The 27,772-nt window shown below is 42.9% G+C and overlaps 1 protein-coding gene across 6 annotated transcripts in view; it reads left to right on the top strand.

Moving 5' to 3' along the window:
- Window positions 1-27,772, top strand: part of herc1 (HECT and RLD domain containing E3 ubiquitin protein ligase family member 1) — a 483,062-nt gene that overhangs the window by 366,955 nt on the left and 88,335 nt on the right. For all 6 annotated transcript variants that reach the window (XM_087981970.1, XM_087981969.1, XM_087981967.1 and 3 more), the window contains exons 55-57: window positions 528-658; window positions 12,470-12,669; window positions 23,007-23,127. In XM_087981970.1, coding sequence (XP_087838096.1) covers window positions 528-658; window positions 12,470-12,669; window positions 23,007-23,127 — 452 coding nt within the window. The remainder of the gene's footprint in view (window positions 1-527; window positions 659-12,469; window positions 12,670-23,006; window positions 23,128-27,772) is intronic.

Below are 27,772 nucleotides of genomic sequence, written 5' to 3'. Positions count from 1 at the left end.
TGGAATGGATAGTCAGACTTTTTCCCAGGGCAGAAATGGCTATCAAGAGGTGACATAATTTTAAGGGGATTGGAGTAAAGTTTAGGGGAGGTGTCAGAGGTCAGTTTTTACGCAGAGAGTGGTGAGTGCATGGAATGCACTGCCACAGTGGTAGTAGACATTAGGGACATGTAACCGACTCTTGGATAGGCACATGGATTAAAGTAAAATGAAGAGTACGCAGGTTAGTTATTCTTAGAATAGGACAAATGGTAGGCACAAAATCGAGGGCAGATGGGCCTGTACTGTGCCATTAGTGTTCTATGATGAAGAGTCATCTGGACTCAAAACATTAGCTTGCTTTCTCTCCACAGATGACAAGCTGAGATTTCTAGTATTTTTTAAATCGTTTTCTCTTTTTCTCTTTATTTTTTCAGATTTTAGGATTTTCATTTGACTGAGTACATGTCAAAGTATTATTATAAAATAGCTTACTATGATCACCTTATGAGAGTCGTGTATTTACAAATTTTGTTTGCTGTCTTTAGTTGCAGTAACAGCCATTGCTTGGTATACTGAAGATAAACCATTTGCAGTGGGATATGCAGATGGAAAAATGCTGATTGGTACAAAAGAGCCTCTGGAGAAAGGAACAGTTGTTATGATCGAGGCATTCAAGGTAGGTTAAAATCAGCAGTAATTCTGAGGCTATGTTATACTTCCAAATTGCTGTGTTTCTTTGTCCCCTGCCCTGACAGGAATAGACCCTTCAGCCCACTATGCCTGTGTCAACTGTGATGCCACTTTCAACTAATCCCATTTCCCCATCTCCCTGCACATTTTTGAGACACCCAATATTAGCTGCTACTTAATATCAACCTGCCTCACAATATTAACAATCCTAATCTTACCATTGTAAATGTCTTTCTTAGTGAATACAGAAGCAAAGCACTCATTAAGGACTTCACCCACTTCCTCAGGCATCACGCATAAATTTCCTCCTTTGTCCTCAAGTGGACCTATCCTTTCCCTAGTGAATGTCTTGCTTCTAATATATATATAAAATATCTTGGGATTCTCCTTAATCCTACTTGACAAGGATATTTCATGGCCCCTTCTAACCTTAATTCCTTATTTAAATTATTTTCTGCTTCCTCTATTCTTCTCAAGGGCCTTGTTTCATTTTTGTTTCCTAAACCTTACCCTGCTTCCTGTTTTTTTTTTGACTAACCTTTCAATTTCTCTCGGCATCCAAGGTTCTTCAATCTTGCAATCCTTATCTCTCATCCTCACCGAAACATGCTAATCCTAAACTCGATCCGCTATCCTTCAAAAGACTCCAACATGTCAGATGAGGATTTTCCCTCAAACAACCATCCCAAATCAAATTTCTCCAGGTTCTGCCTAATACTATTATTAGCCTTCCTCAAATTTAGAACGCTCGATCTCACCTGAAATTTCTAAATCCTGGAATGTTGAGCTGCCAGTCCTGCCCTTCTCTCAGGAGAAAGTGAGAATTGCAGATGCTGGAGATCAGAGTCGAGAGTGTGGTGCTGGGAAAGTAAAGCAGGTCAGGCGGCATCAGAGGAGCAGGAGAATCAACGTTTCGGGCATTTCTGTAATCCAGGCTCTGAGTTTATCTGCCTTACCTGTCATACTCTTTGTATCAAAATAAATATACTTCAGACTCCCAGTCCCACTGTGTTCATTAACTTGGTTCTGCCTGGTCTTCCAATTAGACTTACTTGACTTACCATTGACCTTCTCTCCAGTCACACAATGTACTAACCTACTTTTCTCTTGCCCGCCTCCCTGACACATTAGTTTAAACCCTCCCGAGTGGGGCACGAGCAATCCTCCCTGTGAGAATAATGGTGCCTCTGCAGTTTAAGTGCACCCATCTTATATAGGTCCCACGTGCCCTGAAAGAGATCCCAATGATCCAATCTTCTGAAGCCCTCCCTCCCATGCCAGCTCTTTAGCTGTGCATTCAACTGTATTACCTTCCTATTTCTGGTCTAACTAGCAAGTGGCCCTAGACATAATCCTGCGATTACAACCCTGGAGATCCTGCTTTTCAACTTTCCACTTGACTCCCTAAATTCCCTTTTCAGGACCTCATCTCTTTCTACCTATGTCGTTTATAGCAATATGAACCAACACTGCTGGCTGTTCATCCTTATCTTTCAGAGTGTCCTTTGGCCACTCAGTCCTTGACACTGGTACCAGGGAGGCAACACACCATCCCAGAAACGTTCACGACTGTGGTATCTTGGAGCTCTCCCAGAATGCTGTCAGATAGGCAGACAAAGCATTTAGCTGCAGCGGGAGCTCTTTACCTCCTCACTTCAATGCCTCAGCAGGGATAATATCTGCTCCAGTGGCCTTGTTCTTAAGCTAATGGACCACATTCTCTATATCGTGCAGGGCTTGAGTGTTGCTTGTGGCATGTAGCATGCTGTGGGATGTGGTTAATGATGCTCAGATCAACAACAGAACCCTGGCTGAGGAGGTTTCTGAAATGTTCCCCTCAGCACTATTATGGCTTCTTCGTCTTTGATAAAAGTCACTCCATCCTTGGCCAGCAGTGGGGTGGGGCCTTGAGTGTTTGATCCGTAAGTGGGTCTTGACAGCAGAGAAGAAACTCTGCACAACATGGTTGTCGGCTATTCGTTGGAGCTTCAGTGCTTTCTTCAGCACCACCTGTTCTTTATGTCACGGGTTTGCCATGGAGCCACAGGGTGCTCCTACACTGACTGCCTACTCTTAAAATATTTTCCTGGTGGTCACCCAATGCTTTTATGTCTATGAAGCCATTACTGGTGATGTCACCTCACTAAACATGGTATTCCTGACTTTCTCAGCCTCATGCTCTACAGTGAGTCCATCCCGAGGTCCAGGTGCTCCCTGTGGTAAATCAGGATCTGCAGCTGAACAGATATCCTGCATCCCTCTCCAATCTCTGTCCTTTCTTCACTGTGATCAGTCACAAGCTTGTGGTGACTCAAAGTTCAAAATAGGCTGCAAATTGTGTCTCTCTGAACAGATGCACTTTGATAACAGAATAATGAGGTTACAGTAATGATCTTGCAGCTTCTTTTTCTGGAGATTAATACAATATTGAAAAATGGGTCAACTATTGAAAGCATTGGAAAAGATAAGGGTCTTCAAGAAAATTCTCATACCCCTATTCATATTAGATGAAGTTCAATGAAAGTTGACTGTTGTATTAGTATCTTGAGAAGTAGGGGACAGAATATGGATTATGGAAAGGAAAATTATGTTCTTTCCTCACAAGAAGCAGGGAAAGAGGTTTGTATTTCTTTGAAGCGAAAACCTTCAAATGGTGTGTGCATTGGGGTAAAGGTGACGATACGAAGATTGGTGGAGTTGTGGATAGTGAGGAGGGCTGTTGTCAGCTGCAAAGGGACTTAGATATGATGCAGAGCTGGGTTGAGGAGTGGCAGATGGAGTTCAACCCTGTCAAGTGTGAGTTTGTCCATTTTGGAAGGACAAATAAGAATGCGGAATACAGGGTTAACGGTAGGGTTCTTAGTAAGGTGGAGGAGCAGAGGGATCTTGGGGTCTATGTTCATAGATCTTTGAAAGTTGCCACTCAGGTGGATAGAGCTTGTAAGAAGGCCTATGGTGTATTAGCGTTCATTAGCAGAGGGATTGAATTCAAGAGTCGTGAGGTGATGTTGTAGCTGTACAGGACCTTGGTAAGGCCACATTTGGAGTACTGTGTGCAGTTCTGGTCGCCTCATTTTAGGAAAGATGTGGAAGCTTTGGAGAGGGTGCAGAGAAGATTTACCAGGATGTTGCCTGGAATGGAGAATAGGTCGTACGAGGATAGGTTGAGAGTGCTAGGTCTTTTCTCATTGGAATGGCGAAGGATGAGGGGTGACTTGATAGAGGTTTATAAGATGATCAGGGGAATAGATAGAGTAGACAGTCAGAGACTTTTTCTCCGGGTACAACAGTGTGTTACAAGGGGACATAAATTTAAGGTGAAGGGTGGAAGGTATAGGGGGGATGTCAGGTGTAGGTTCTTTACCCAGAGAGTGGTGGGGGCATGGAATGCGCTGCCTGTGGGAGTGGCAGAGTCAGAATCATTGATGACCTTTAAGCAGCAATTGGATAGGTACATGGATAGGTGTTTAAGCTAGGACAAATGTTCGGCATAACATCGTGTGCCGAAGGGCCTGTTCTGTGCTGTATTGTTCTATGTTCTAAAGGAAGAATGGATTTATGAGCCAAATAACTTTTATATTACCGCAGACTTTGCTGTTGGTACTAGACTACCTATGTCATGTTAAGGGATATAATTTTACATGGACCAGAAACATCATTAGTTATGATACTGGAGCTTGTGAAACCTCGATACCCTATCAAACGAACCATGTAAATGCTGTAAAATGAGCACATTCTGAAATCAATCAAGTGATTTCTTTTTAAGCTTAAGCAAAAATACCTTGGTTTGTGATTCTATAGCACCCCAGAAATACATCAGCACGGTGGTATGTTACAGCCATTGTGCAAGGCTTGTGATTAAGACTGTTGTGGTGAAGTGGTAGTGCACCTACCACTGCAGAAGGAAACCTGAGTTTAAATCTCACCTGCTCCAGTCATGACTTGATTGCATTTTCCAAGGAGGTGACAAAGGTGATGGATGAGAGTTGAGTGGTGGTATTGTCTACATGGATTTTAGTAAGGCTTTCAACAAAGTCCCTCATGGTAAGCTCATCCAGAAGATGAAGATGCATGAGATCCATGATGACTTGGTCGCTTGGAGTCTAAATTGATTTGTCGATAGAAGGCAGAGGGTAGTGGGAGAAGGTTGATTTTCTGGTTGGAGGTCCATGATGAGTAGTATTCCACAGGGATCTATATTGGGATCTCTGCTGTATGTGATACATATAAGTGATTTGGATGAAAATGTACATAGGTGCATTAGTAAGTTTGTGGACAACACAAAGATCAATGGAGTTGTGGATAGTGTAAAAGGATGTCAAAGATTATAGCAGGATATCGATTAGTTGCAGATATTGGAAGAGAAATGGTAGATGGAGTTTAATCCAGGCAATTGTAGAGTGTTGCATTTTGGAAGATGAAATGTTAGTGAAAGGTTTACGGTTAACGGCAGGATCCTGAACAGCATTGATGTCATTGAGATGTACACCACAGAAACAGACCCTTCGGTCCAACTCGTCCATGCCAACCAGATATCCCAACCCAATCCAGTCCCACCTGGGCCATATCCCTCCAAACCCTTACTATTCATATACCCATCCAGGTACATTTTAAGTTTTGCAATTGTACCAGCCTCCACCACTACTTCTGGCAGCTTATTCCATACATATACCACCCTCTGAGTGAAAATGTTGCCCCTTAGGTCTCTTTTATATCTTTCCACTCTCACCTGAAACCTAAGCCCTCTAGTTCAGGATTCCCCCACGTCAGGGAAAAGACAGAAAACTATTTATCCTATCCATGCCCCTCATGATTTTGTAAACCTCTCTTAGGTCACCCCTCAGCCTCCAACGCTCCAGGGAAAACAGCCCTCGCCTATTCAACCTGTCCCTATAGCTCAAATCCTCCAACCCTGGCAACATCCTTGTAAATCTTTTCTGAACCCTTTCAAGTTTCACAACATCTTTCCAATAGAAGGAGACTAGAATTGCATGCAATATTCCAACAGTGGCCTAACCAATGTCCTGTACAGCCGCAACATGATCTCCTACCCTGTACTCAATACTCTGAACAACAAAGGAAAGCATACCAAACGCCTTCTTCACTATCCTATCTTCCTGCGACTCTACTTTCAAGGAGATATATACCTGCACTCCAAGGTCTCTTTGTTCAGCGATCCTCCCTAGGAACTTACCATTAAGTGTATAAGTCCTGCTAAGATTTGCTTTCCCAAAATGCAGCACCTCACATTTATCTAAATTAACGTCCATCTGCCACTTCTCAGCCCATTGGCCCATCTGGTCCAGATCCCGTTGTAATCTGAAATAACCTTCTTCGCTGTCCACTACACCTCCAATTTTGGTGTCATCTGCAAACTTACTAACTGTACCTGTTATGCTCGAATCCAAATCATTTATGTAAATGACGAATGGTAGTGGACCCAGCACGGATCCTTGTGGCACTCCACTGGTCATAGGCCTCCAATCTAAAAAACAACCCTCCAACACCACCCTCTGTCTTCTACCTTTGAGCCACTTCTATATCCAAATGCATAGTCTCCCTGTATTCTATGAGATCTAATCTTGCTCACCAGTCTCCCATAGGGAACCTTATCGAATGCCTTACTGAAGTCCATATAGACCACATATACCACTGTGCCCTTACCAATCTCTTTGTTACTTCTTCAGAAAACTCAATCAGGTTTATGACACAAGATTTCCCATGCACAAAGCCATGTTGACTATCCCTAATCAGTCCTTGCCTTTCCAAATGTATGTACATCCTGTCCCTCAGGATGCCCTCCAACAACTTGCCCATCACCGCCGTGAGTTTCACAGGTCCATAGTTCCCTGGCTTGTCCTTACCACCTTTCTTAAACAGTGGCACCACGTTAGCCAACCTCCAGTCTTAAAGCACCTCACCTGTGACTATCAATGGTATAAATATCTCAGTAAGAGGCCCAGCAATTGCTTCCCTAGATTTTCATAGAGTTCTAGGGAATACCTGATCAGGTCCTGGGGATTTATCCACTTTTATGCGTTTCAAGACATCCAGCAGTTCCTCCTATGTAATATGGGCATTTTTCAAGATGTCACCATCTATTTCCTTACATTCTATATAGAGTCATAGTGATGTACAGCATGGAAACAGACCCTTCAGTCCACGCTGACCAGATATCCCAACCCAATCTAGCCCCACCTGCCAGCACCCGGCCCATATCCCTCCAAACCCTTCCTATTCATATACCCATCTAAATGCCTCTTAAATGTTGCAATTGTACCAGCCTCCACCACTTCCTCTGGCAGCTCATTCCATACACGTACCTCTGCGTGAAAAGGTTGCCTCTTAGATCTTTTTTATATCTTTCCCCTCTCACCCTAAACCTATGCCCTCTAGTTCTGGACTCCCCGATCCCAGGGAAAGACGTTGTCTATTTATCCTATCCGTGCCCCTCATAATTTTGTAAACCTCTGTAAGGTCACCCTTCAGCCTCCTACGCTCCAGGGAAAACAACCCTAAACTATTCAACCTGCCCCTATAGCTCAAATCCTCCAATCCTGGCAACATCCTTGTAAATCTTTTCTGAACCCTTTCAAGTTTCACAACATCTTTCCGATAAGAAGGATACGAGAATTGCACGCAATATTCCAACAGTGGCCTAACCAATGTCCTGTACAGCTGCAACATGACCTCCCAACTCCTGTACTCAATACTCTTGACCAATAAAGGAAAGCATACCAAACGCTTTCTTCACATCCTATCTACCTGCGACTCTACTTTCAAGAGCTATGGGCCTTTACTCCCAGGTCTCTTTGTTCAGCAACACTCCCTAGGATCTTACCATTAAGTGTATAAGTCCTGCTAAGATTTGCTTTCCCAAAATGCAGCACCTCGCATTTATCTGAATTAAACTCCACCTTCCACTTCTCAGCCCATTGGCCCATCTGGTCCAAATCCTGTTGTAATCTGAGGTAACCCTCTTCGCTGTCCACTGCTCCTCCAATTTTGGTATCATCTGCAAACTTACTAACTGTACCTCTTATGGTCGCATCCAAATCATTTATGTAAATGACAAAAAGTAGAGGGCCCAGTACCGATCCTTGTGACACTCCACTGGTCACAGGCCTCCAGTCTGAAAAACAACCCTCCACCACTACCCTTTTCCACTGATGCAAAATACTCATCTCCTGCAGCTCCACACAAAAGCTGCCTTGTTAACCTTTGAGGGACCCTATTCTCTCCCAAGTTACCCTTTTGTTCTTATTGTATTTGTAAAAACCCTTTGGAATCTCCTTAACTCTATTTGCCAAAGCTATCTCATATCCCCTTCTTGCCCTCCTGATTTCTCTCTTAAGTATGCCTTTATACTCTTCAACGGATTCACTCGATCTATCCTGTCTATACCTGACATATGCTTCCTTCTTTTTCTTAATCAAACCCTCAATCTCTTTAGTCATCCAGCATTCCCCACCCTACCAGCCTTCCCCTTCACCCTAACAGGAATATACTTTCTCTAGACTCTCGTTACCTCATTTGTGAAGGCTTCCCATTTTCCAGCCATCCCTTTACCTGCGAACATCTGTGCCCAATCAGCTTTTGAAAGTTCTTTCCTAATACTGTCAAAATTGGCCTTCTTCCAATTTTGAACTTCAACTTTTGGATCTGGTGTATCCGTTTCCATTACTATTTTAAAACTAATAGAATTATGGTCACTGACCCCAAAGTGCTCCCCCACTGACACCTCAGTTACCTGCCCTGCCTTATTTCTCAAGGGTAGGTCAAGATTTGCATCTTTTCTAGTAGATACATCCATACACTGAATCAGAAAATTTTCTTGTACCCACTGAACAAACTCCTCTCTATCTAAACCCTTATGGCAGTCCCAGTCTATGTTTGGAAAGTTAAAATCCCCTACCACAACCACCCTATTATTCTTACAGATAACTGAGATCTCCTTACAAATTTGTTTCTCAATTTCTCTCTGATTATTCAGGGGTCTATAATACAATCCTAATAAAGTGATCATCCCTTTCTTATTTCTCAGTTCCACCCAAATAACATCCCTGGATGTATTTCCGGGAATATCTTCCCTCAGTACAGCTGTAATGCTATCCCTTATCCAAAACACAACTCCCCCTCCTCTCTTGCCTCCCTTTCTGTCCTTCCTGTGGCATTTGTATCCTGGAACATTAAGCTGCCAGTCCTGTCCGTCCCTGAGCCACATTTCTGTAATTGCTATGATATCCCAGTCCCATGTTCCTAACCATGTCCTGAGTTCATCTGCCTTCCCTGTTAGGCCTCTTGCATTGAAATAAATGCAATTTAATTTATCAATCCTACCTTGTTCTCTGCTTTGTCCCTGCCTGCCCTGACTTGCCTTTGTTCTCTACTGCACTAGTCTCAGATTGAAATCTTTCTTCACTATCTCCCTACCTCTCAAGTCCATAGTTCCCTGAAAGTGGCCATGCATGTAGATAGTGTGGTAAAAAAGGTACATGGCATGCTTACCTTTATTGGTTGGAGCATTGAGTACAAGAGTCAGGATGTCATGTTGCAGCTTTATAAGATTTGGGTTAGGGCATACTTGTAGTATTACATTCAATTCTGGTTGCCACATCATGGGAAGAATATAGAGGCTTTGGAGACTGTGCAGAAGGAGTTCACCAGGATGCTACTTGGACTAGAGGGTTTGAGCTATAAGGAGAGTCTAGGAAAACTTGGGTTGTTTTCTCTGGAGTGGCAGAGGCTGAGGGGAGATTTGATAAGAGATCCATAAAATTATGATAGATAGGGTTGACAGTATCTTTTTTTCCCCCAGAGTTGAAATGTCTAATACTAGGGGACGTGCATTTAAGATGAGAGGGGGAAAGTTTAATGGAGATGTGAGGGGTTAGGCTTTTAAAACAAAAAGTAGTAAGAGTCTGGAACATACTGCCAGAGGTGGTGGTGAAGGCAGATACAATAGAGGCATTTAAGGGACTTTTAGATAAGTACATGAATATGCAAGGAATGGAGAAATATGGATCAAGGCAGGCAGAAGGGATTAGTTTAAATTGGTGTCATGTTCGGCACAACATCTTGGGCCAAAGGGCCCATTCTTGTGCTGTACTGTTCTGTGTTCTATATCTGAACAGATTGATCCAAAAGAAATCCTGCAGTTTTAAGATAGGATTCACTCTGTCATAAAAATACAAGAATGAGGAGCAGGAGTATGTCATGCAGCCCTCTGGCTGCTGCACCAATTAACAAGGACCTTAATCCCAAGAGTAGGTGTACAGTACAGTCATCAAAAACCAAAGGGCCTCCTCCTGTGCTGTAAAACTCTGACTCTGTCCTCTTTCCTCACATTCCACATATTCCTTGATTCTGGTGATTGTTGTGTTGACCTCTAAAAATCTTTATGCCACTCAATTGTCATAATTTTGCAAAATTTCCCAAATACTGTGCAGCCCAAAGTTAGAGAATTGAGCTGTTCAACTTCACACTGGTTATAAGATTCCCTGTGCCTTATTTTACATTATTTTATTTTGTTTGCTCTAACAAAATTGCAAGCCCTTATATTCTTGCAATTTTGCTGGGGTTTTGTTTGGTTTAATTCTTAACAAATGTGGGTAACATTTTTTCTCTGATGACAGGAGAACTGTTTGGTCATTAGTGCTATGTGAGTGTTTGCTTCTTCTTACAAAAGCATCGAGGATTTGGTTAAGATAAAGAAGGAAGCATATATCAGGTATAGACAGGATAGATCGAGTGAATCCTTAGAAGAGTATAAAGAAAGTAGGAGTATATTTAAGAGAGAAATCAGGAGGGCAAAACGGGGACATGAGATAGCTTTGGCAAATAGAATTAAGGACAATCCAAAGGGTTTTTACAAATATATTAAGGTCAAAAGGGTAACTAGGGAGAGAATAGGGCCCCTCAAAGATCAGCAAGGCGGCCTTTGTGTGGAGCCACAGAAAATGGGGGAGATACTAAATGAATATTTTGCATCAGTATTTACTTTGGAAAAGGATATGGAGGATATAGACTGTAGGGAAATAGATGGTGACATCTTGTAAAATGTCCAGATTACAGAGGATGTCTTGAAACGGTTAAAAGTGGATAAATCCCCAGGAACTGATCAGGTGTACCCGAGAACTCTGTGGGAAGCTAGAGAAGTGGGCCTCTTGCTGAGATATTTGTATCATCGACAGTCACAGGTGAGGTGCCGGTAGACTGGAGGTTGGCAAACGTGGTGCCACTGTTTAAGAAGGGCGGTAAAGACAAGCCAGGACACTATAGACCGGTGAGCCTGACCTCGGTGGTGGGCAAGTTGTTGGAGGGAATCCTGAGGGACAGTATTTGGAAAGGCAAGGACTGATTCAGGATAGTCAACATGGCTTTGTGCGTGGGAAAATCATGTCTCACAAACTTGATTGTGTTTTTTGAAGAAGTAACAAAGAAGATTGATGAGGGCAGAGTAGTAGATGTGATCTATATGGACTTCAGTAAGGCGTTCAACAAGATTCCCTATGGGAGATTGATTAGCAAGGTTAGATGTCATGGAATACAGGGAGAACTAGAACTGGCTCAAAGGTAGAAGACAGAGGGTGGTGGTGGAGGGTTATTTTTCAGACTGGAGGCCTGTGACCAGTGGAGTGCCACAAGGATCGGTGCTGGGCCCTCTACTTTTTGTCATTTACATAAATGATTTGGATGCGAGCGTAAGAGGTACAGTAAGTAAGTTTGCAGATGACACCAAAATTGGAGGTGTAGTGGACAGCTAAGAGGGTTACTTCAGATTACAACAGGATCTGGACCAGATGGGCCAATGGGCTGAGAAGTGGCAGATGGAGTTTAATTCAGATAAATGCGAGGTGCTGCATTTTGGGAAAGCAAATCTTAGCAGGACTTATACACTTAATAGTAAGGACCTAGGGTATGTTGCTGAACAGAGGGACCTTGGAGTGCAGGTCCATAGCTCCTTGAAAGTAGAGTCGCAGGTAGCTAGGATAGTGAAGAAAGTGTTTGGTATGCTTTCCTTTATTGGTCAGAGTATTGAGTACAGGAGCTGGGAGGTCATGTTGCGGCTGTACAGGACATTGGTTAGGCCACTGTTGGAATATTGCGTGCAATTCTGGTCTCCTTCCTATCGGAAAGATGTGAAACTTGAAAGGGTTCAGAAAAGATTTACAAGGATGTTGCCAGGGTTGGAGGATCTGAGCTACAGGGAGAGGCTGAACAGGTTGTGGCTGTTTTCCTTGGAGCGTTGGAGGCTGAGGGGTGACCTTAGAGAGGTTTACAAAATTATGAGGGGCATGGATAGGATAAATAGGCAAAGTCTTTTCCCTGGGATCAGGGAGTCCGGAACTAGAGGGCATAGGTTTAGGGTGAGAGGGGAAAGATATCAAAGAGACCTAAGGGGCAACTTTTTTACGCAGAGGGTGGTAAGTGTATGGAATGAGCTGCCAGAGGAAGTGGTGGAGGCTGGTACAATTGCAACATTTAAGACGCATTTGATGGGTATGTGAATAGGAAGGGTTTGGAGGGATATGGGCCAGGTGCTGGCAGGTCGGGCTAGATTGGGTTGGGATATCTGGTCGGCATGGACGGGTTGGACCGAAGGTCTGTTTCCATGCTGTACATCTCTATGACTCTATATTGCAAAACAATCCATGACAAAGATAGCAAAATAACTTTTACAGTGAACAAACTGGTTGACAAGTTTATTTCTGAAAATAATAGAAATTTTATAATTCTAAGGTATAAAAGAATCTAATCCTGGTATTATCTTTCCCTACTCCAACCCTTAAACTAGGAAACCATCACATGTATGAAATGGGACCCTTTAGGGATGATGCTATTGACTTGTGCCAAAGAAAACACTGTCAAACTTTGGAGTTTTATTTCTGGAACCTGGCAGTGTCTGCATAAACTATCTCATCTGGCTATGGTAAATACTGTCGCCTGGTGTAGTCAACTAGGTAAAGGTTTCAAGTTGCAGCTCATGTTGGCCAGGTGGGTATAACTTTTTATTCATTCAACCCCATTAATTGTTGGTGAAAATGTTTGACCTCAATAAATAGATAATGTTTATTTGGTTAGGAGTTGATCCTGAAAATGTTATTTTGATCAACTTCAAGGATATTGTTATGGAATGGACGGTACGGTGGCTCAGTGGTTAGCACTGCTGCCTCATAGCCCCAGGGACCCGGGTTCGATTCCCACCTCGGGCAACTGTCTGTGTGGAGTTTGCACATTCTCCCCGTGTCTGCATGGGTTTCCTCCGGGTGCTCCAGTTTTCATCCCACAGTCCAAAGATGTGCAGGTCAAGTGAATTGGCCATGTTAAATTGCCCATAGTGTTAGGTGCATTAGTCAGGGGTAAATATAGGGTTGGGGAATGGGTCTGGGTGGGTTGCTTTTCGGAGGGTCGGTGTGGACTTGTTGGGCTGAAGGGCCTTTTCCCATACTGTTGGGAATCTAATCTTTAAAAAAAAATTTCCATGATGATGATTCACTATATCACAATACCATGTCCAAATGCTGTACGTTTACTTGCAACGGTATTATTTATAAATAATGTTATTCTGTTAAACCTACTGGGTTTCTGATGCAGTGTTTAGATTTATGGAGCTAAATGGTTGAAGGGTCCAAATATCTGATCTCTTAGACCTAGTTTAATTTGAGACTGTTGGGGAGGAGATGAACCATATGACTTGCAAAATATTTTTAAGAAACACGCATGCAATGTCAAACTGTGAAATGGAAGCGAGCAGAGATATTTAGCATAGACAGGACATTGCAGAGGAGAATTATTGGGAACGGCTTTATGATTAGTGGAGCAGTATGGTGGCTCAGTGGTTAGCACAGCTGCCTCACAGCGCCAGGGAGCCAGGTTCGATTCCAGCCTCGGGCGACTGTCTGTGTGGAGTTTGCATATTCTCCCTGTGCTCCGGTTTCCTCCCACAATCCAAAGCTAGGTGAATTGACCATGCAAAATTGCCCATAGTGTTCAGGGATATGTAGGTTAGGTGCATTAGTTAGGGGTAAATATAGAGTAATAGGTTCTGGAAATGGGTCTAGGTGTGTTACTCTTTGGAGGATCAGTATGGACTTGTTTGGCCGAAGGGCCTGTTTCCACACTGTAGAAATTCTATTCTATAAATTTCTAATGTGGTGTGGTTGGAAGTGGGAGGGTGTTGTGTGAGCACTCTGCCAACTCCCTGTCTTCTCCAAAAACAAAACCTGTGCTGAAAGCCTATGGTCATTCTCAAACAAATTGCTCGCTAACAAATATGATTGTTCACCTAGGAAATTCCATGTCGCAGGCAATTGAGTTCTGTGGGTCCTGATGATCCTGACCCTGGAGTTGATTCTCCAACTACTGGGAGATGGAATTGGTCCCTGTGCTTGAAATAGATATCATTCCTTTCTCTTGTTCGTTTTCTATACTTCTGCTTGCGATCAGGTGTTCTCAAAGAATTGTGTCCCTTGATATAGGAACTTTCTCCAAGTGGGTTTCTTCTGAGCCAGGATCTCTCAAGCATTGACATCTATGTTGCATTTCTTGAGAGAAACCTTCAGGGAGCCTTTGAAATGCTTCCTTTATCCTCATTTTGTTCCAGTACATTCCTTGGGCTAGGTGAAGATGATTTGCTTTAGCAGTTGAAACTTGGCTGACGCAATGGAATTGGTTTCAGATGATCATATAAAAGTCACCATGGTCTTAATGGAAAGGACTATTCTGTCATTGGAGAGAAATGACTTGTAGTGGTTTAACCTCAGGTTCACTGTGCCTCAGGTGAGGGGAGAAATTGAGGAGGGCCCTTCATGGTAACCTCATGGTAGCCAAATAATGACCATTTAAGGATCTCCTCTGGTTTGCCTGGTATGAGGCCCACCTGCAATTTTCACCATTTGGCATACACAATGAGTGAGTAATCCTGAACTTGCACCTTTACAGTTTGGGGAGTAAGAGGAAGGTCACTTAATGAAAATCACTCAGTGCCTGATTAGGATCCAGTGCCCAGACTGAAAGAGTCCCTCTCAGAACCCTCCCACTTGGTGCTGACCCCTATCAGCAAAACCCTTGTACAGTAATCGATTGGCAAAACAGCTATCAGGCTTTGATTGTAATTTCTTCCTTAGGTAGACCCATTGCTGCTCACTTAAGTGCCTGAAAGACATTTAAAGCCTTCCTTTTTCCAGCCAGAGGCTTTGACTCCTTTTTCCCAGGCATTCCTTTCCAAACAATAGTTTGTCCTTGTCATTTCACCTCAGGTAACAGTTTATTCCAGAAAAAGTTATTGTTGATTTTTTAAAACCATGAACAGTGACTGTAAGTTCTGAAGTTTACAGTTTCACATCACATTTTTCCAATTTATATTCCATCTGCCAAGTTCTTGCTTATTCACAGCCTGTTCAAAGCTGTGTTGATCTTCCTAATACCACACATTCCCACTTAGTTTTGTGTTATCTATGAGCTTGGAAATGTTAAATTTACCCTCAGATCAAAATCATTGATCCAAATAGGATTACGCAATTTTGTCCCTCGAGCTTATTCGCCATTTGATATGATCATAGCTAATCTCATCTTGCTCTCAACTCCCTTTCCTGCTCAGTCTCCATAATCTTTCAACTCATTACTAATTAAAAATCTGTCTGTCTCCTCACATTTACTCTCTGTCCCAGCAGCCACTACACTCTGCAGTAGTGAATTCCATACATTTACAACACTTAGGGAGAATTAATTTTACCTCATCCCAGTTTTAACTCTACTACCCCTAAAACTATGATCTCCCTCATGAAGATTGTTCCACATAAGGAAGCACCCTTTCAAATCTACTTTGTCAATCCCCTTTAGCATTTTATATACTTCAATTAGATTTCCCCTCATCCATCTAAACTCCAAAGTTTATTCACCATCATCGAAAGTATAGGCTAAACTGCCCAATCTCTCTTCATGAGACAAATCCCTCATCTCCGGAATCAATCTCATGAACCTCATCTGAATTGCCTCCAATGTGACAACATCTCCCCTGAAGTAGGAAGACCAAAATTGTGCACAGTACTCCTGGTGTGATCTCACTAATGGCTTGTACAGTATTTTCTTTTAGCAATAGTTGCCAAAATTCCATTTGTCTCCCTGATTACCTGCTGTACCTGATACTAATTTCCTGCAATTCATGCACAAAGGCATCCAGATCCCTCTGAATAGTTACTTAATTACTTAATAAATAGTCTTTCTATTCCTCTGACCAAAATGGATAGTGTCTCAATTCTCACATATAAATAGTGAAAAGCTGGGAATCATATGCTGAACTTTGAGCTGCCCACCAGTAACAGCTTGACAACATAATGGTCCATTTATTCCTGTTGTCTGTTTTCTGACTGTTAGCCAATCCTTAATCCATGCAGTACATTACCCATGTGTTTTAACTTTGTTAACCACTCTATTTTAGAGGATGTTATCAAAGGTATTCTGAAAGTCTAAGCATCCACCAACTTCCTTTTATTAATTCTATTAACGACATAATCAACAGATGCCAACAGACTGAGCAGACACGATTTTCTATTCATGAATCCATTCAGCCTAAGAACACAAAGTGCTGGAGAACCTCAGCAGGTCTGGCAGTATCTATGGAGAGAGAAACAGACTCAGGTCTATCGGTCTATCATTTCCTGTTCCCCTCATTCTTTAAATAATGAAGTGACATGTACTACCTTCCATTTGACAGGAAACAATTAGTATTTATAAAATTTTGGAAGATGATCGTCAACGTATCCACTGTCTCCGTAACTACCTCTCTCTTTACTCTATCGTATGGTTGTCACTTATCCCTCAAGGTTCTTTTACATCAACATTATTAGCCCGTTTTTATTACAGAAAACTAGATCTAAAATAGCCTGTCATGTTGTCAGTTCTACGACATATTGTTCTAGAAACTTGTTCTAAAAAATTACGCAGGCTGCATGTGAAGTAACTCCACAAAGGCTGGCAGCCCATCACCACGTCGCCCTTTATTTACACATGCATATACATGAAACTGACCCGGCTCGCTTAGATCTGGTTCCAAGAGTGAATAGAACCCCTGACTCCTGTTTATATGTGTCAGCCAGGAATCAGATTGGACCAGGTTAACAACCCCAATCAGGCAACTCGTAATCTATGAGATCCATGTGGCTGATCTCGTTCCATCACTACACCCCTCTAGGTCTAAGTCCTGAGATATAGGCTCATTCTTTTTCCTGTAGCTTCTCCTTGGGCTGGTTCCTCTGACTCTGCCTTGGATACTGGAGGCATGTACCACACTGTAGCCCACCTCTTGTCCCAGGAGCATCTTGGCCAAAAATCCTTGTCATCGGTTGGTATTGCATAGAGGCTACACCATCTGCCATGTCCATCTTGTCCTCAGAGGTTTATTTGATGCTAGGTGGAGGGGGAGAACTCTCAGTTCTGACAGCCTTGCCGCAGAATATGAGGGGCCGGGTATATTTTGCTCCTGCCCTGTTTGTGAGGTTGCAGCTTTCATGTGATCCACATTCTTGTTCAGGACTGCCTCTCCCACATGAACTTTGTACGTCATGGGACCTGATCTAGTGTCAACTATGCCAGTTGCCCATGCAGGGCCATTGCTGTGGTTTTGACACCAAATTTTGTTTCCTAAAGTAAACTCCCTCTCTCGATTAGGGGGATGTTATATCAGGGTTTGGCGTTTCTGATGCCATTTCAATGCTCAGGGCAATCACTCTTGGTCCTCATAACAATATACTGTCCTCTATGGTGATCTAGTCTTGCTGAGTCCAGAAAGGATCAATTCTGGTCGTGATGGCCCTTTTGTTTCCCCAAAACTGCCAGCTGTTTTAGTTTTGCCAGATCAGGATATTTTTGTGTCCACAGTCTGATATTGTCAGCAGTGACCAGAAGGGTATGCAGAAAATTTAAAACCAGAATGGGCTATTCAAATGGTGGCACCACCAGTGGCGAATCCACTAGTGGGAGGCAGCTCAAGGCATCTGCTGCACAGTGTTCCAATTTGTAATTGTACACACTCAGAATAAGAGTCCACCACTGAATTCAACCTGAAGCTATGGCTGGCACAGCCCTGTCCATTTAAGTAGCCCTTGCAGGGATTTGTGGTCCATTTGGGGCGGCTCAGTGGTTAGCACTGCTGCCTCACAGCACCAGGGTCCTAGGTTCGATTCCCGCCTTGGGCGACTGTGCAAACTCCACACAGACATTCTCTGTGTCTGTTTGGGTTTCCTCCGGGTGCACCGGTTTCCTTCCACAGTCCGAAGATGCGTAGGTCAGGTGAATTGGCCATGGTAAATTGCCCATAGTGATAGGTGCATTAGTCAGAGGGGGGTGGGTTACTCTTCGGAGGGTTGGTGTGGACTGGTTGGGCCGAAGGGCCTGTTTCTGCACTGTAGGGAATCTAACCTAATCTAATCATTACTGTTACAAATCTACATTTGTAAAGGAATTGGGGGAGTGCTCTCACACCAAGAATGACTGCCAAACATTCCTCCTTCATCTGGGCATATCTTCATTCAGCATCAGCTAAAATCCGGGAAGTACGTTATTGGGCGTTCCTCTCCGCTGCGCCACCGGTGAGCCAACGCTACCATGATAGCATATAGGGAAGCATCGCATGTCAGCACCGCATCTCGCTTGGGATCGTAATGTGACAATAGCTGCTTCTTCACTTCCCTAAAGGTTTACATCTTGGCTACGAAACTGTATCCAAGTCTGACCCTTCTTCAGTAATGTAAGGGTGCCAGTATAGAGGCCAGGTTACTTTCAAATTTTCTGTACTAATTTACCAAACCAAGGAAAGAACTAAGCTCCGGTACAGACATGTGAGCTGGAGCACATTTGTTGTCCTCACTTTATCTTCCGATGGGTGTAACCTGGTCTTGTTGGCTCTGTAATCCAAGCAGATCACTTGGGGGTGCCTGGAACACATTTTTCCCTCCTAAGACATACTCCCCTGTCTTGAAGGAACATTTAAGCACTATGTCTAAGTTCCCATTTATTAGCATGTCATCCAAATAAAATGTGACTTGGAATAGACCTCGTAAAGTGTTCTCCATCGTCTGCTGGAAAAATGGCACAGGCTGATGATACCCCAAAAGGCAGTGTTGTATATTGGTAAAAGCCGTTCTAGGTATTAAGTGCCTTAATTAGTCATTAGGTATTAATTGTAGCATATTTCTGGGGATCCTCATCTCACTACAATTGCAGATACACATGACTCATGTTCTAGCTTTGTAAAGAACAGCCCCCCTGCCAGTTTTGCAAAGAAGTCCTCTGTGCAAAGGATTGGGTATTTATCCAGTTGCAAAAAGTGGTTTATCGTTTGTTTAAAGACCCACAACAGCAAACTGATCCATCGGGGGACTTCATAATTGATATGGCCAGTGCTGCCCACTCTGCAAACTGTACTGATTTGATGATTCCTTTGCTTTCCAGTCTCCTGACGTCTGCCTCTACTTTTGTATGTGAGGCAAATAGAACTGGGCAGGCTGTACAGAATCATGGAATTGCTTCTTGTTCAATATATGAGGTGGCCTTGGCCCATTTGATATCCCTCGACCTTCCTAAAATATGTCCAGGTTGGGATTTTACTCAGGCAGTCATTTTCTAATCAAAAAATGTTAAGCCAGTCAATTTGAATCTTTCTCAACCAATTTCACCCCATCAAGCTTGGGCCCGAGCCTTGTACTACAATCAGTGTTAATTGAGCCAGCTGCTTCTCATAAGAGACCGGAACTGAAGTTGTACCCCCAATCTGTAGGGTTTCCCTGGCACAGGTTCTCAGCCTGGCCAAGGTTTTATGTAAACTTGAGAGTTGGAATCGAAAGTGAATTTTGGTAAAGACTGGCTCTGCAATCACTGAGACAGCTGTGCTCGTATCGATCTTCATGAGAACTGGGTGACCATTTAAGCAGAAATCTTTTTGATTGGTTCTGATTTGGATTTTGCTAAGCAGTTTAATTATTCTAACTAGTTGTAGGTGGGCTCTCCAGGGTTACACTCTCCTGGATACAGGCCTGTGGAACTTTTATATTGTTTCGAGTCCACATACCAGCAGCAACTACAATGGCCTGCTGAGCTGGATCCTCAAGAAAATTTTAACCATTTGGCCCGAGCTTGGATTTGTTTTGGTGGTTTGCTGTGCGCTGACCTAGCGTTCCATTCCTGATGAAGGGCTCCGGCCAGAAACATTGATTCTCCTGCTCCTCAGATACTGCCTGACCTGCTGTGCTTTTCCAGCAACACACTCTTGACTTCCTCTGTTCAGCCTCTGTCCTTAGTAAGGCTACTCTCAAGTGGTGTTCCCCAAGCTCAGTCAGTCCAGTGAGGCCCATTGGCATACGCTATAACTCATATGTTCCACTTGCTGCATTTTCTCACGACCATGTCAGCTGTGAGGTCCAGTTGGGCTTCAGCTAGTAGGCACTTTTGTCTGGTCACATCATTAATCCCACATCCGAAACAGTATCTCAACATCTCACTTAGGGTCAAACCAAAACCACATGCATGTCACTTTAACCTTGTCACAAATCCCGTTATGGATTCCCCTAGTTCTCAAATTGCTGAGTACAACTAAAAGCATCGCAGAATTAGAGCAGTCTTGGCGTCTTAATCCTTACATAATTCGATCAGTTCTAGAAAGGTTTAGTATCTGGTGCTTCAGTGAAAGTTAAGCTCCTAATGATCAAGAAACCTCTGGGTCCACAAAGCAGATTTACACATTGCTTTTTGTCTACCCCATAGTCATTTGCCCAGAAAAAGAAAAACACATTCTTTCTCCCTGTAATAGGCCCAGTCTTTGACAGCAGGATCAAATGAGTCAAGCTTCCCAAATAGCAGCATGACACCAGAAATGTTTATCCCAACTCAAAGACGACTGTTGCGAATGAATCCCTTCCTGGAGTGGAGGGCTGTTTTTCGTTCGTTTGCCACTGAAATAATTCCATGAAGGACAGTATCCCATCACCAAATCACCCTTCATTTGCACATATTTATACATGGCACTGACCCAATTAGCTCAGAGCTGGCTCCAAGAGTAAGCAGAACCCTGACACTCCTCTTTATGGGTCAGCCAGGACTTCCTGACTGGACCAGGTTAACAGCCCCAATCAGGGAACTCACATTCTGAGATTCGCCTGGCTGAATTTGTTCCAATCACTATAACATGCTTTTCTATTCACCTGATTGATGCCACACTCCACATTGCTACTCATGAGAGAAAAGAAAGGTGATTGAGAGGTGACTTAAGTGAGGCATAAAAGATAATCAGAGAGTTAGATCGGGTGGACAGTGAGAGCCTTTTTCCTGAAATTGTGATGACTAACACGAGAGGACATAGCTTTAAATTGAGGGGTGATAGATATAGGACAGATGTCAGAGGTGGTTTCTTTACTCAGAGGGTAGTAGGGATGTGGAATGCCCTGCTTGCAACAGGAGTAGACACTCAAACTTTAAGGGCATTTAAATGGTCATTGGATAAACATATGGATGAAAATGTAATAGTGTAGGTTAGATGTGCTTCACATTGGTTCCACAGGTTGGCACAACAAGGGCCGAAGGGCCCGTATACTGCGCTGTAATGTTCTATGTTTGTGTGACTGGAGGCCAGTATCCAGTGGTATACTGTGTCTGTGTTGGGACTTTTATTGTTTGTTCATATATTCATCACAATTTAAATAAGAATGTGGGGAGATGGGAAGTCAGTTTGCAGATCACGCAAAGTCTGATCAGGAGGTTGACAGTGAGGAAGTAGGCCTTTTAGGAGGATGTAAATGAATTTGTTAGAAAGGCAGATTAATGACAGATGGATTTTATCTTCGATGAGTGTGAGGTGATGCATTTTGGAAAAAGGAGCAAGACTTAATGTGGGCTGCACGGTGGCACAGTGGTTAGCACTGCTGCCTCACAGTGCCAGGGACCCGGGTTTGATTCCACCTCAGGCGATTGTCTGTGTGAAGTTTGCACATTCTCCCTGTATCTGCATGGGTTTCCTCCGAGTGCACCGGTTTCTTCCCACAATCCAAAGATGTGCAGGTCAAGTGAATTGGCAGTATTAAATTGTCCATTGTGTTAGGTGCATTAGTCAGGGGTAAATATAGGGTAGGGGAATGGGTCTGGTGGGTTACTGTTCAGAGAATTGGTGTGGACTTGTTAGGTCAAAGGGCCTGTTTCCATACTGTAGGGTATCTAATCTAATTAATGAATGGCAAGACACTAGGAAGCTCAGAGGAACAGAAAGATCTTTAGATGTTTGTCCACAGACTTCTGGAGGAATCTGGGCAGGTTAATTGGGGTAGTTAAGGCATTCACCTTTACCATAATAGTACAGATTATTCGAGCAGAGAGATTTTGTTGGAGCTGTACAGCAGAGAAGGCTGAAGGGGGCATCTGATAGAGGTATACGAGATTGAGGGGCATGGTCAGTGGTTAAAAAATAAGGAGGCATAATGTTAAGGCCAGAGGCAGAGGATTTAGAGGTTACTTGAGGGGAATAAAAATTTTCATAGGGTCTAGAATGCACTGCATGGGAGGATAGTTGAGGTCTTTAATTGAAGTATCATTATATTCACGGCTATCGGCCTGTGCAGGAAAGTGGAACTAATGTCGATTTTGTGTATTTTTGGAGATATAGACTCAAGAGGCCAAAGACCTCTTCTGTACTTTATGATTCTATGTTTGTTCACCGTTAATAATTATTTTATGAATAACAAAGCCTCTATGAAGTACTTTTATTCTGAATTGCAGTCATTCAGGTACATTAATCGTTTTGATGGCTTAATGAGGAAGTTACACATTTGTGGAATAGTGAGACTCAATTATTGTCGCAGTCTTCCCAGTTGAGTCATGACACCTGTTTGGATAATCCAATCACTCATGAAGTTTAGATATTTTAACAAAGGAAGCTGTTGTATACTGTCACTAAAACAATTTGCCGGTCTAATTAGCATCTTCTATATCTATGAATTGTGCACATGGGTTAATAGTGGTGCAGACACTGATGAACTCTGATCAATCTTTCTATTGCTGGCATTTTCTGTTGTCTCTGGGCCAATTTAGTGACTCATCAAAAAGGTAGAACACCTTTCAACACTTGTTACCATCTCCTTCAAAGAATTCCTTTACTTTTAGTTTACGACTTCATTAATTAACATCCACATGTATATTTGATACAAAAGAAATATCAGAAGCTGCAACTAGCTGTTGTCAATTTGAATATGTTTACAGATTAGCAAAGTCTTTGTTGATCTCTAAGTGTCTTGAAGAGAGTTTGATAGTACAATATTTTCAATAAAATGTCATGTGTTATCTCTTGCTAGTGGATGTCAGAATGGTTTGGTGTGTGTCTGGACTGTCCCGCAAGAGGTTTTCAAGGTTTCTCAGTCCACTTCCAGCAGCTCTGATGAATGGTGGGAACAAGAATCCAAGAATGAAGTGAAGGTAACACTATTACTAGCATCTCCAGCAGGTATTTCATTTTCCTTGCTAGCAAAGGATAGCTAGTTGGTTTCTGAAGAAACACTTCACATCTATGTGATGTTGGTCAGTCTAATAATATCCTGTCAAGAGAATATCTGCTGCCAGTGTTCTTTTTAACGTTTGATCTTTACTATTGGTAGATGTAGAGGTGGGTATGGCTTTAATTCTATCCAAATTGCGGCCAGTGAACAGTTACAATCCCCCTAATTACTTACTGGCCAGAAAACCACCAGATCACAGGTGTTTAGGATTTTAAGCTTGCTCAACTGACAAGCAGAAAGGGTACACGCCAAAGATGTTCAAGTTTGTCTTGCATATGTGCATACAGGTCCCAATGGCAATTTAAGTGCACATTGAGTGAGGAGTTGCTGCTGCTCTGCCACCAAGCTCAATCAGGTCAACAAATGGTCATCTCCAATGAGGCCAAATCAGTGAATATTTTCCAAAGAAGAGCTGCATTGAACGCAATACATTAACTCTGTTTCCCTCTCCACAGATGCTATCAGACATGCTGAGTTTCTCCAGCACTACTTGTGTTTATTTCAGATCTCTGGCATCTGCAGTAAACATTTTTCTCTCTCAAGGTTTGTGTGAAGATTTGTAGCTCGGGTGCCAGGTTGTTGTAGTTGTGGGTTTGTTCACCGAACTGGGAAGTTGATTTGCAGACATTTCGTCCTCTGTCTAGGTGATACCTTCAGTGCCTTGGAGCCTCCTGTGAAGTACTGCTGTACTGTATCTTCTGGAATTTATTTGGTTATGTTTCTGCTGCTTCTGGTTGCCGGTTCCAGCTGTTGGTTATAGTAGCCGGTATATTGGGTCCAGGTTTATGTGCTTGTTGATAGAGTTTGTGGATGAATGCCGGGCTTCTAGAAATTCTCTGGCTGTCCTCTGTTTGGCTTGTCCTATGATTGTTGTGTTGTCCCAGGCGAATTTGTGGACCCTGTTTTCTGTGTGTATGGCTACTAGTGATGGCTGGTCATGGTATTAGTGGCTGGTTGGTGTTCATGGATGCAGATTGCCAGCTGTCTGCCTGTTTGTCCTATATAGTATTTCGTGCAGTGTTTGCATTGAAACTTGTAAATTATGTTTGTCTTGTACTTGATGGGGATAGGGCCTTTTGTCCTGGTGAGTTGTCTGAGTGTGGCTGTCAGTTTATAGGCTGTCATGGATCCAAGTGGTCAGAGAAGTCTGGCTGTCAGTCCAGAGAGATTTTTTTTTATAGGGTAGCGTGGCTAGTGAGTTAGGTCATGGCATGTCCTCGTCGCTTTGTTTATCTGTAAGGCATCTGTGCATGAAGTTGTGGGGATATCTGTTCTTGATGAACACTCTGTAGAGGTGTTCTTCTTCTCTTTGTAGATCGGGAGTGCTGCAGTGTGTTGTAGCCCTTTTGAGGAGAGTCCTAATGCAGCTTTTCGTGTGTGTCCGGGTGTTTGCTGTTGTAGTTCAGGATCTGGTCAGTGTGTAAGGCTTTCCTGTACACTTTTGTGGTGCATTCACCGTTCTGTGTTCGTCCTACCATCTCATCCGGGAATGGGAGTTGATTGTTGGTTTCCTCTCTCATAATTCTGATCCCTGTGAGCATGCTGTTGATAATTCAGTGTGTGTTCTCGATTTCTGTTCTCTTAATAATAAAAGTGTCATCCACATATCTGATTCAGAGTTGGGGTTGGATTTGGATTTACGGGAGGGGTGTTTGTTCCAGTCTTTGCATCACTGTTTCTGCTATGAGCCCAGAGATAAGTGAGCCCATATGTGTTCCATTGATCTATTCATATATTTTGTTGTTGAATGTGAAGTGTGTCATCAAGCACAGGTCTAGTCAGTCCCTGGTTCACAGGGATCAGATTTACGAGAGAGAAGGAAACCAACAATCTACTCTCATTCCTGGATGAGATGGTAGGACGAACACAGAATGGTGAATGCACCACAAAAATGTATGTAAAAGTGTACACACACTGACCAGATCCTGAACTACAACAGCAACCACCCGGACACACACGAAAAGCTGCATTAGGACCCTGCTCAAAAGGGCTACAACACACTGCAGCACTCCCGATCTACAAAGAGAAGAACACCTCTACAGAGTGTTCACCAAGAACAGATATCCCCACAACTTCATCCGCAGATGCCTTACAGACAAACAAAGCGACGAGGACATGCCATGACCTAACTCACTATCCACGCTACCCTATAAAGAAAAATCTCTCTGAACTGACAGCCAGACTTCTCCGACCACTCAGATCCATGACAGCCTATAAACTGACAGCCACGCTCAGACAACAACTCACCAGGACAAAAGACCCTACCCCATCATGTGCAACACAAACATAATTTACAAGAGCCCATGCAAACACTGCACGAAACACTATATAGGACAAACAGGCAGATGATTAACAAACATGAACACCAACCAACCACTAAATGCCACAACCAGCTATCATTAGTAGCCATAAACACTGATGACAAGGACCATAAATTCGACTGAGGCAACACAGCGATCATAAGACAAGCTAAACGGAGGACAGCCAGAAAATTTCTAGAAGCACAGCACTTGTCCACGGGCTCCATCAACTAACACAGACCGAGACCCAATATACCAGCCACTACAACGAACAACCAAAACCGGCAAACAGAAGCAGTAAGAATGGAACCAAATAAATTCCAGAAGAGACAGTACAGCAGCGTTTTAGTGGAAGCTCCAAAGCACTGAAGATGTTACCTCGACAGGGGACGAAATGTCTGCAAATAAAATTCCCAGCTAGCTGAACATTTTTCTGTCCAGTATTTGGGCCTGAAGTAACATGAGTGCTCCACTGGATCCTACAAAGGAAGCTAATCCCTTGTCCCAATTCAGCTCACAGAACTGTGGGAAGTGCACTAATAGCATGTTGTTAAGCCCCAGTAGTTAGAATAGCTAGGGCATTTTATTTTTTCTGCAACAGGGTTTGAGTTTCAAAATCTCCTCATCCATTTAGAGTTAAAATTGGGGTCTTAGTTTCAGAACATTTAAAGTAGGAGGAAAGGTAGACCATTCAGCCTCTCAAGTCAACTCCACTGCTTAATAAGGTTACGACTGATTCATTTATGTTTTGAATTCCATTTTCCTATCTATCTCAATGACCTTTCATTCCCTCGCCTAATAATTTATCCGCCTTAAAAATATTCATTGACCCTGTCTCTACAACTTTCTGAAGGAGCGAGTTCAAAGTTGTACAATCCTCTGAGAGGAAAAAAGAAAGTCTTGTTCTCACATGGGATCTGTGGTAAGTTGGTAAGGTGGATAAGAAGTGGCGTAGTCATAGAAGACAAAGTAGTGGTAGAAGGGAATTTTTCTGACTAGATATCTGTGACCAGTGGTGTTCTGCAGGGATCTGTGCTGGGACCCGCGTTGATTTGTAACATATAAATGATTTAGAGGAGAATCCAGGTGGCCTGATTTGTAAGTTTGCAGAAGACACAAAGATTCAGATGGCTGTGGATAGTGATGAGGATTGCCAGAGGATACAAAGGATGCAGATAGGCTGGAAACCTGGGCCCAGAAATAGCAGACAGAGTTTAATCCGGACAAAAAGGCTGTGGTGCATTTGGGAGATTTAATGCAGAAAGGAGGTATGCAGCAAATGGCAGAACCTTTAGTAGTATCAACATACAAGAGGGATCTAGCTATACAAGTTCACAGTTGCCTGAAAGTGGCAACACAAGTGGACAAGGTTGTCAAGCAGGTCGAAGGCATGTTTGCTTTTATCATTAGGGCATAAAATATAAAACTCAGCAAGTCATGTTGCAGTTGTACAGAACTTTAGAGAGGGTATACTTGAAGTATTGTGTACATTTCTGGTGACCATGCTACCAGAAGGATTTGGAGGCTTTGGAGAGAGTACAGAAATGGTTTACTGGGTTGTTGCCTGGTTTGGAAGATATTAACTGTGATGAAGGATTGGATACACTTAGTGTGTTTTCACTTGAACATCGAAGGATGCGGAGCAACCTGACCGAAATTTATAGAATTATCAGAAGCATTGGTGGAATGAATAGTCGGAACCTTGTTTTTAGGGTAGCAGTGTCAATCGCCAGGGAACGTTTGTTTAAGGTAAAAGGGGGTGAGAGGCAAGTGTTTTACATCGAGGATGTTAAGTGCCTGGAATACACTGCCGCAAGAGATGGTGGAGGTGGATATAATATCAATATTTAAGAGGCAACTTGATAGATATATAATCAAGGAATAGATTAATATGGACTGCATAGAGGCAAACAATTTTTAGTTTTGAAGGATATCATGTCGATGCAGGCTTGGTGGGCTGGAATGCCTGTTCGTATGCTATGTTTCAGTCCAAAAACTCAACCCCTAATTTTAAAATGGTGTTCCCACAAGAAGAAACATTATTTTCATGTCCACCTTGTCAAGACTGGTCAGCATCACATACAATCACATCACCCGTTTTCTCGACCGCGATGAAAACAAGCCTATGCTCATAAGACAGCCACCTGATTCCAGGTGTGCACCTATTAAACCTCTTCAGATCACTTTCATCACATTAATCCTTCCTTTAAATAAAGAGACCAAAACTGCAGGCAATATTTTAGATTTGGTCTCACTAATGTCCTG

The sequence above is a fragment of the Chiloscyllium plagiosum genome, unplaced genomic scaffold (assembly GCF_037043375.1).
Source record: "Chiloscyllium plagiosum isolate Xiang-an unplaced genomic scaffold, Cpla_swu_hap1 HiC_scaffold_42, whole genome shotgun sequence".
Classification (NCBI taxonomy): Eukaryota; Metazoa; Chordata; class Chondrichthyes; order Orectolobiformes; family Hemiscylliidae; genus Chiloscyllium; species Chiloscyllium plagiosum.
Note: the sequence above shows the minus strand (reverse complement) of the source record. Positions and strands in the feature narration are given on the sequence as shown.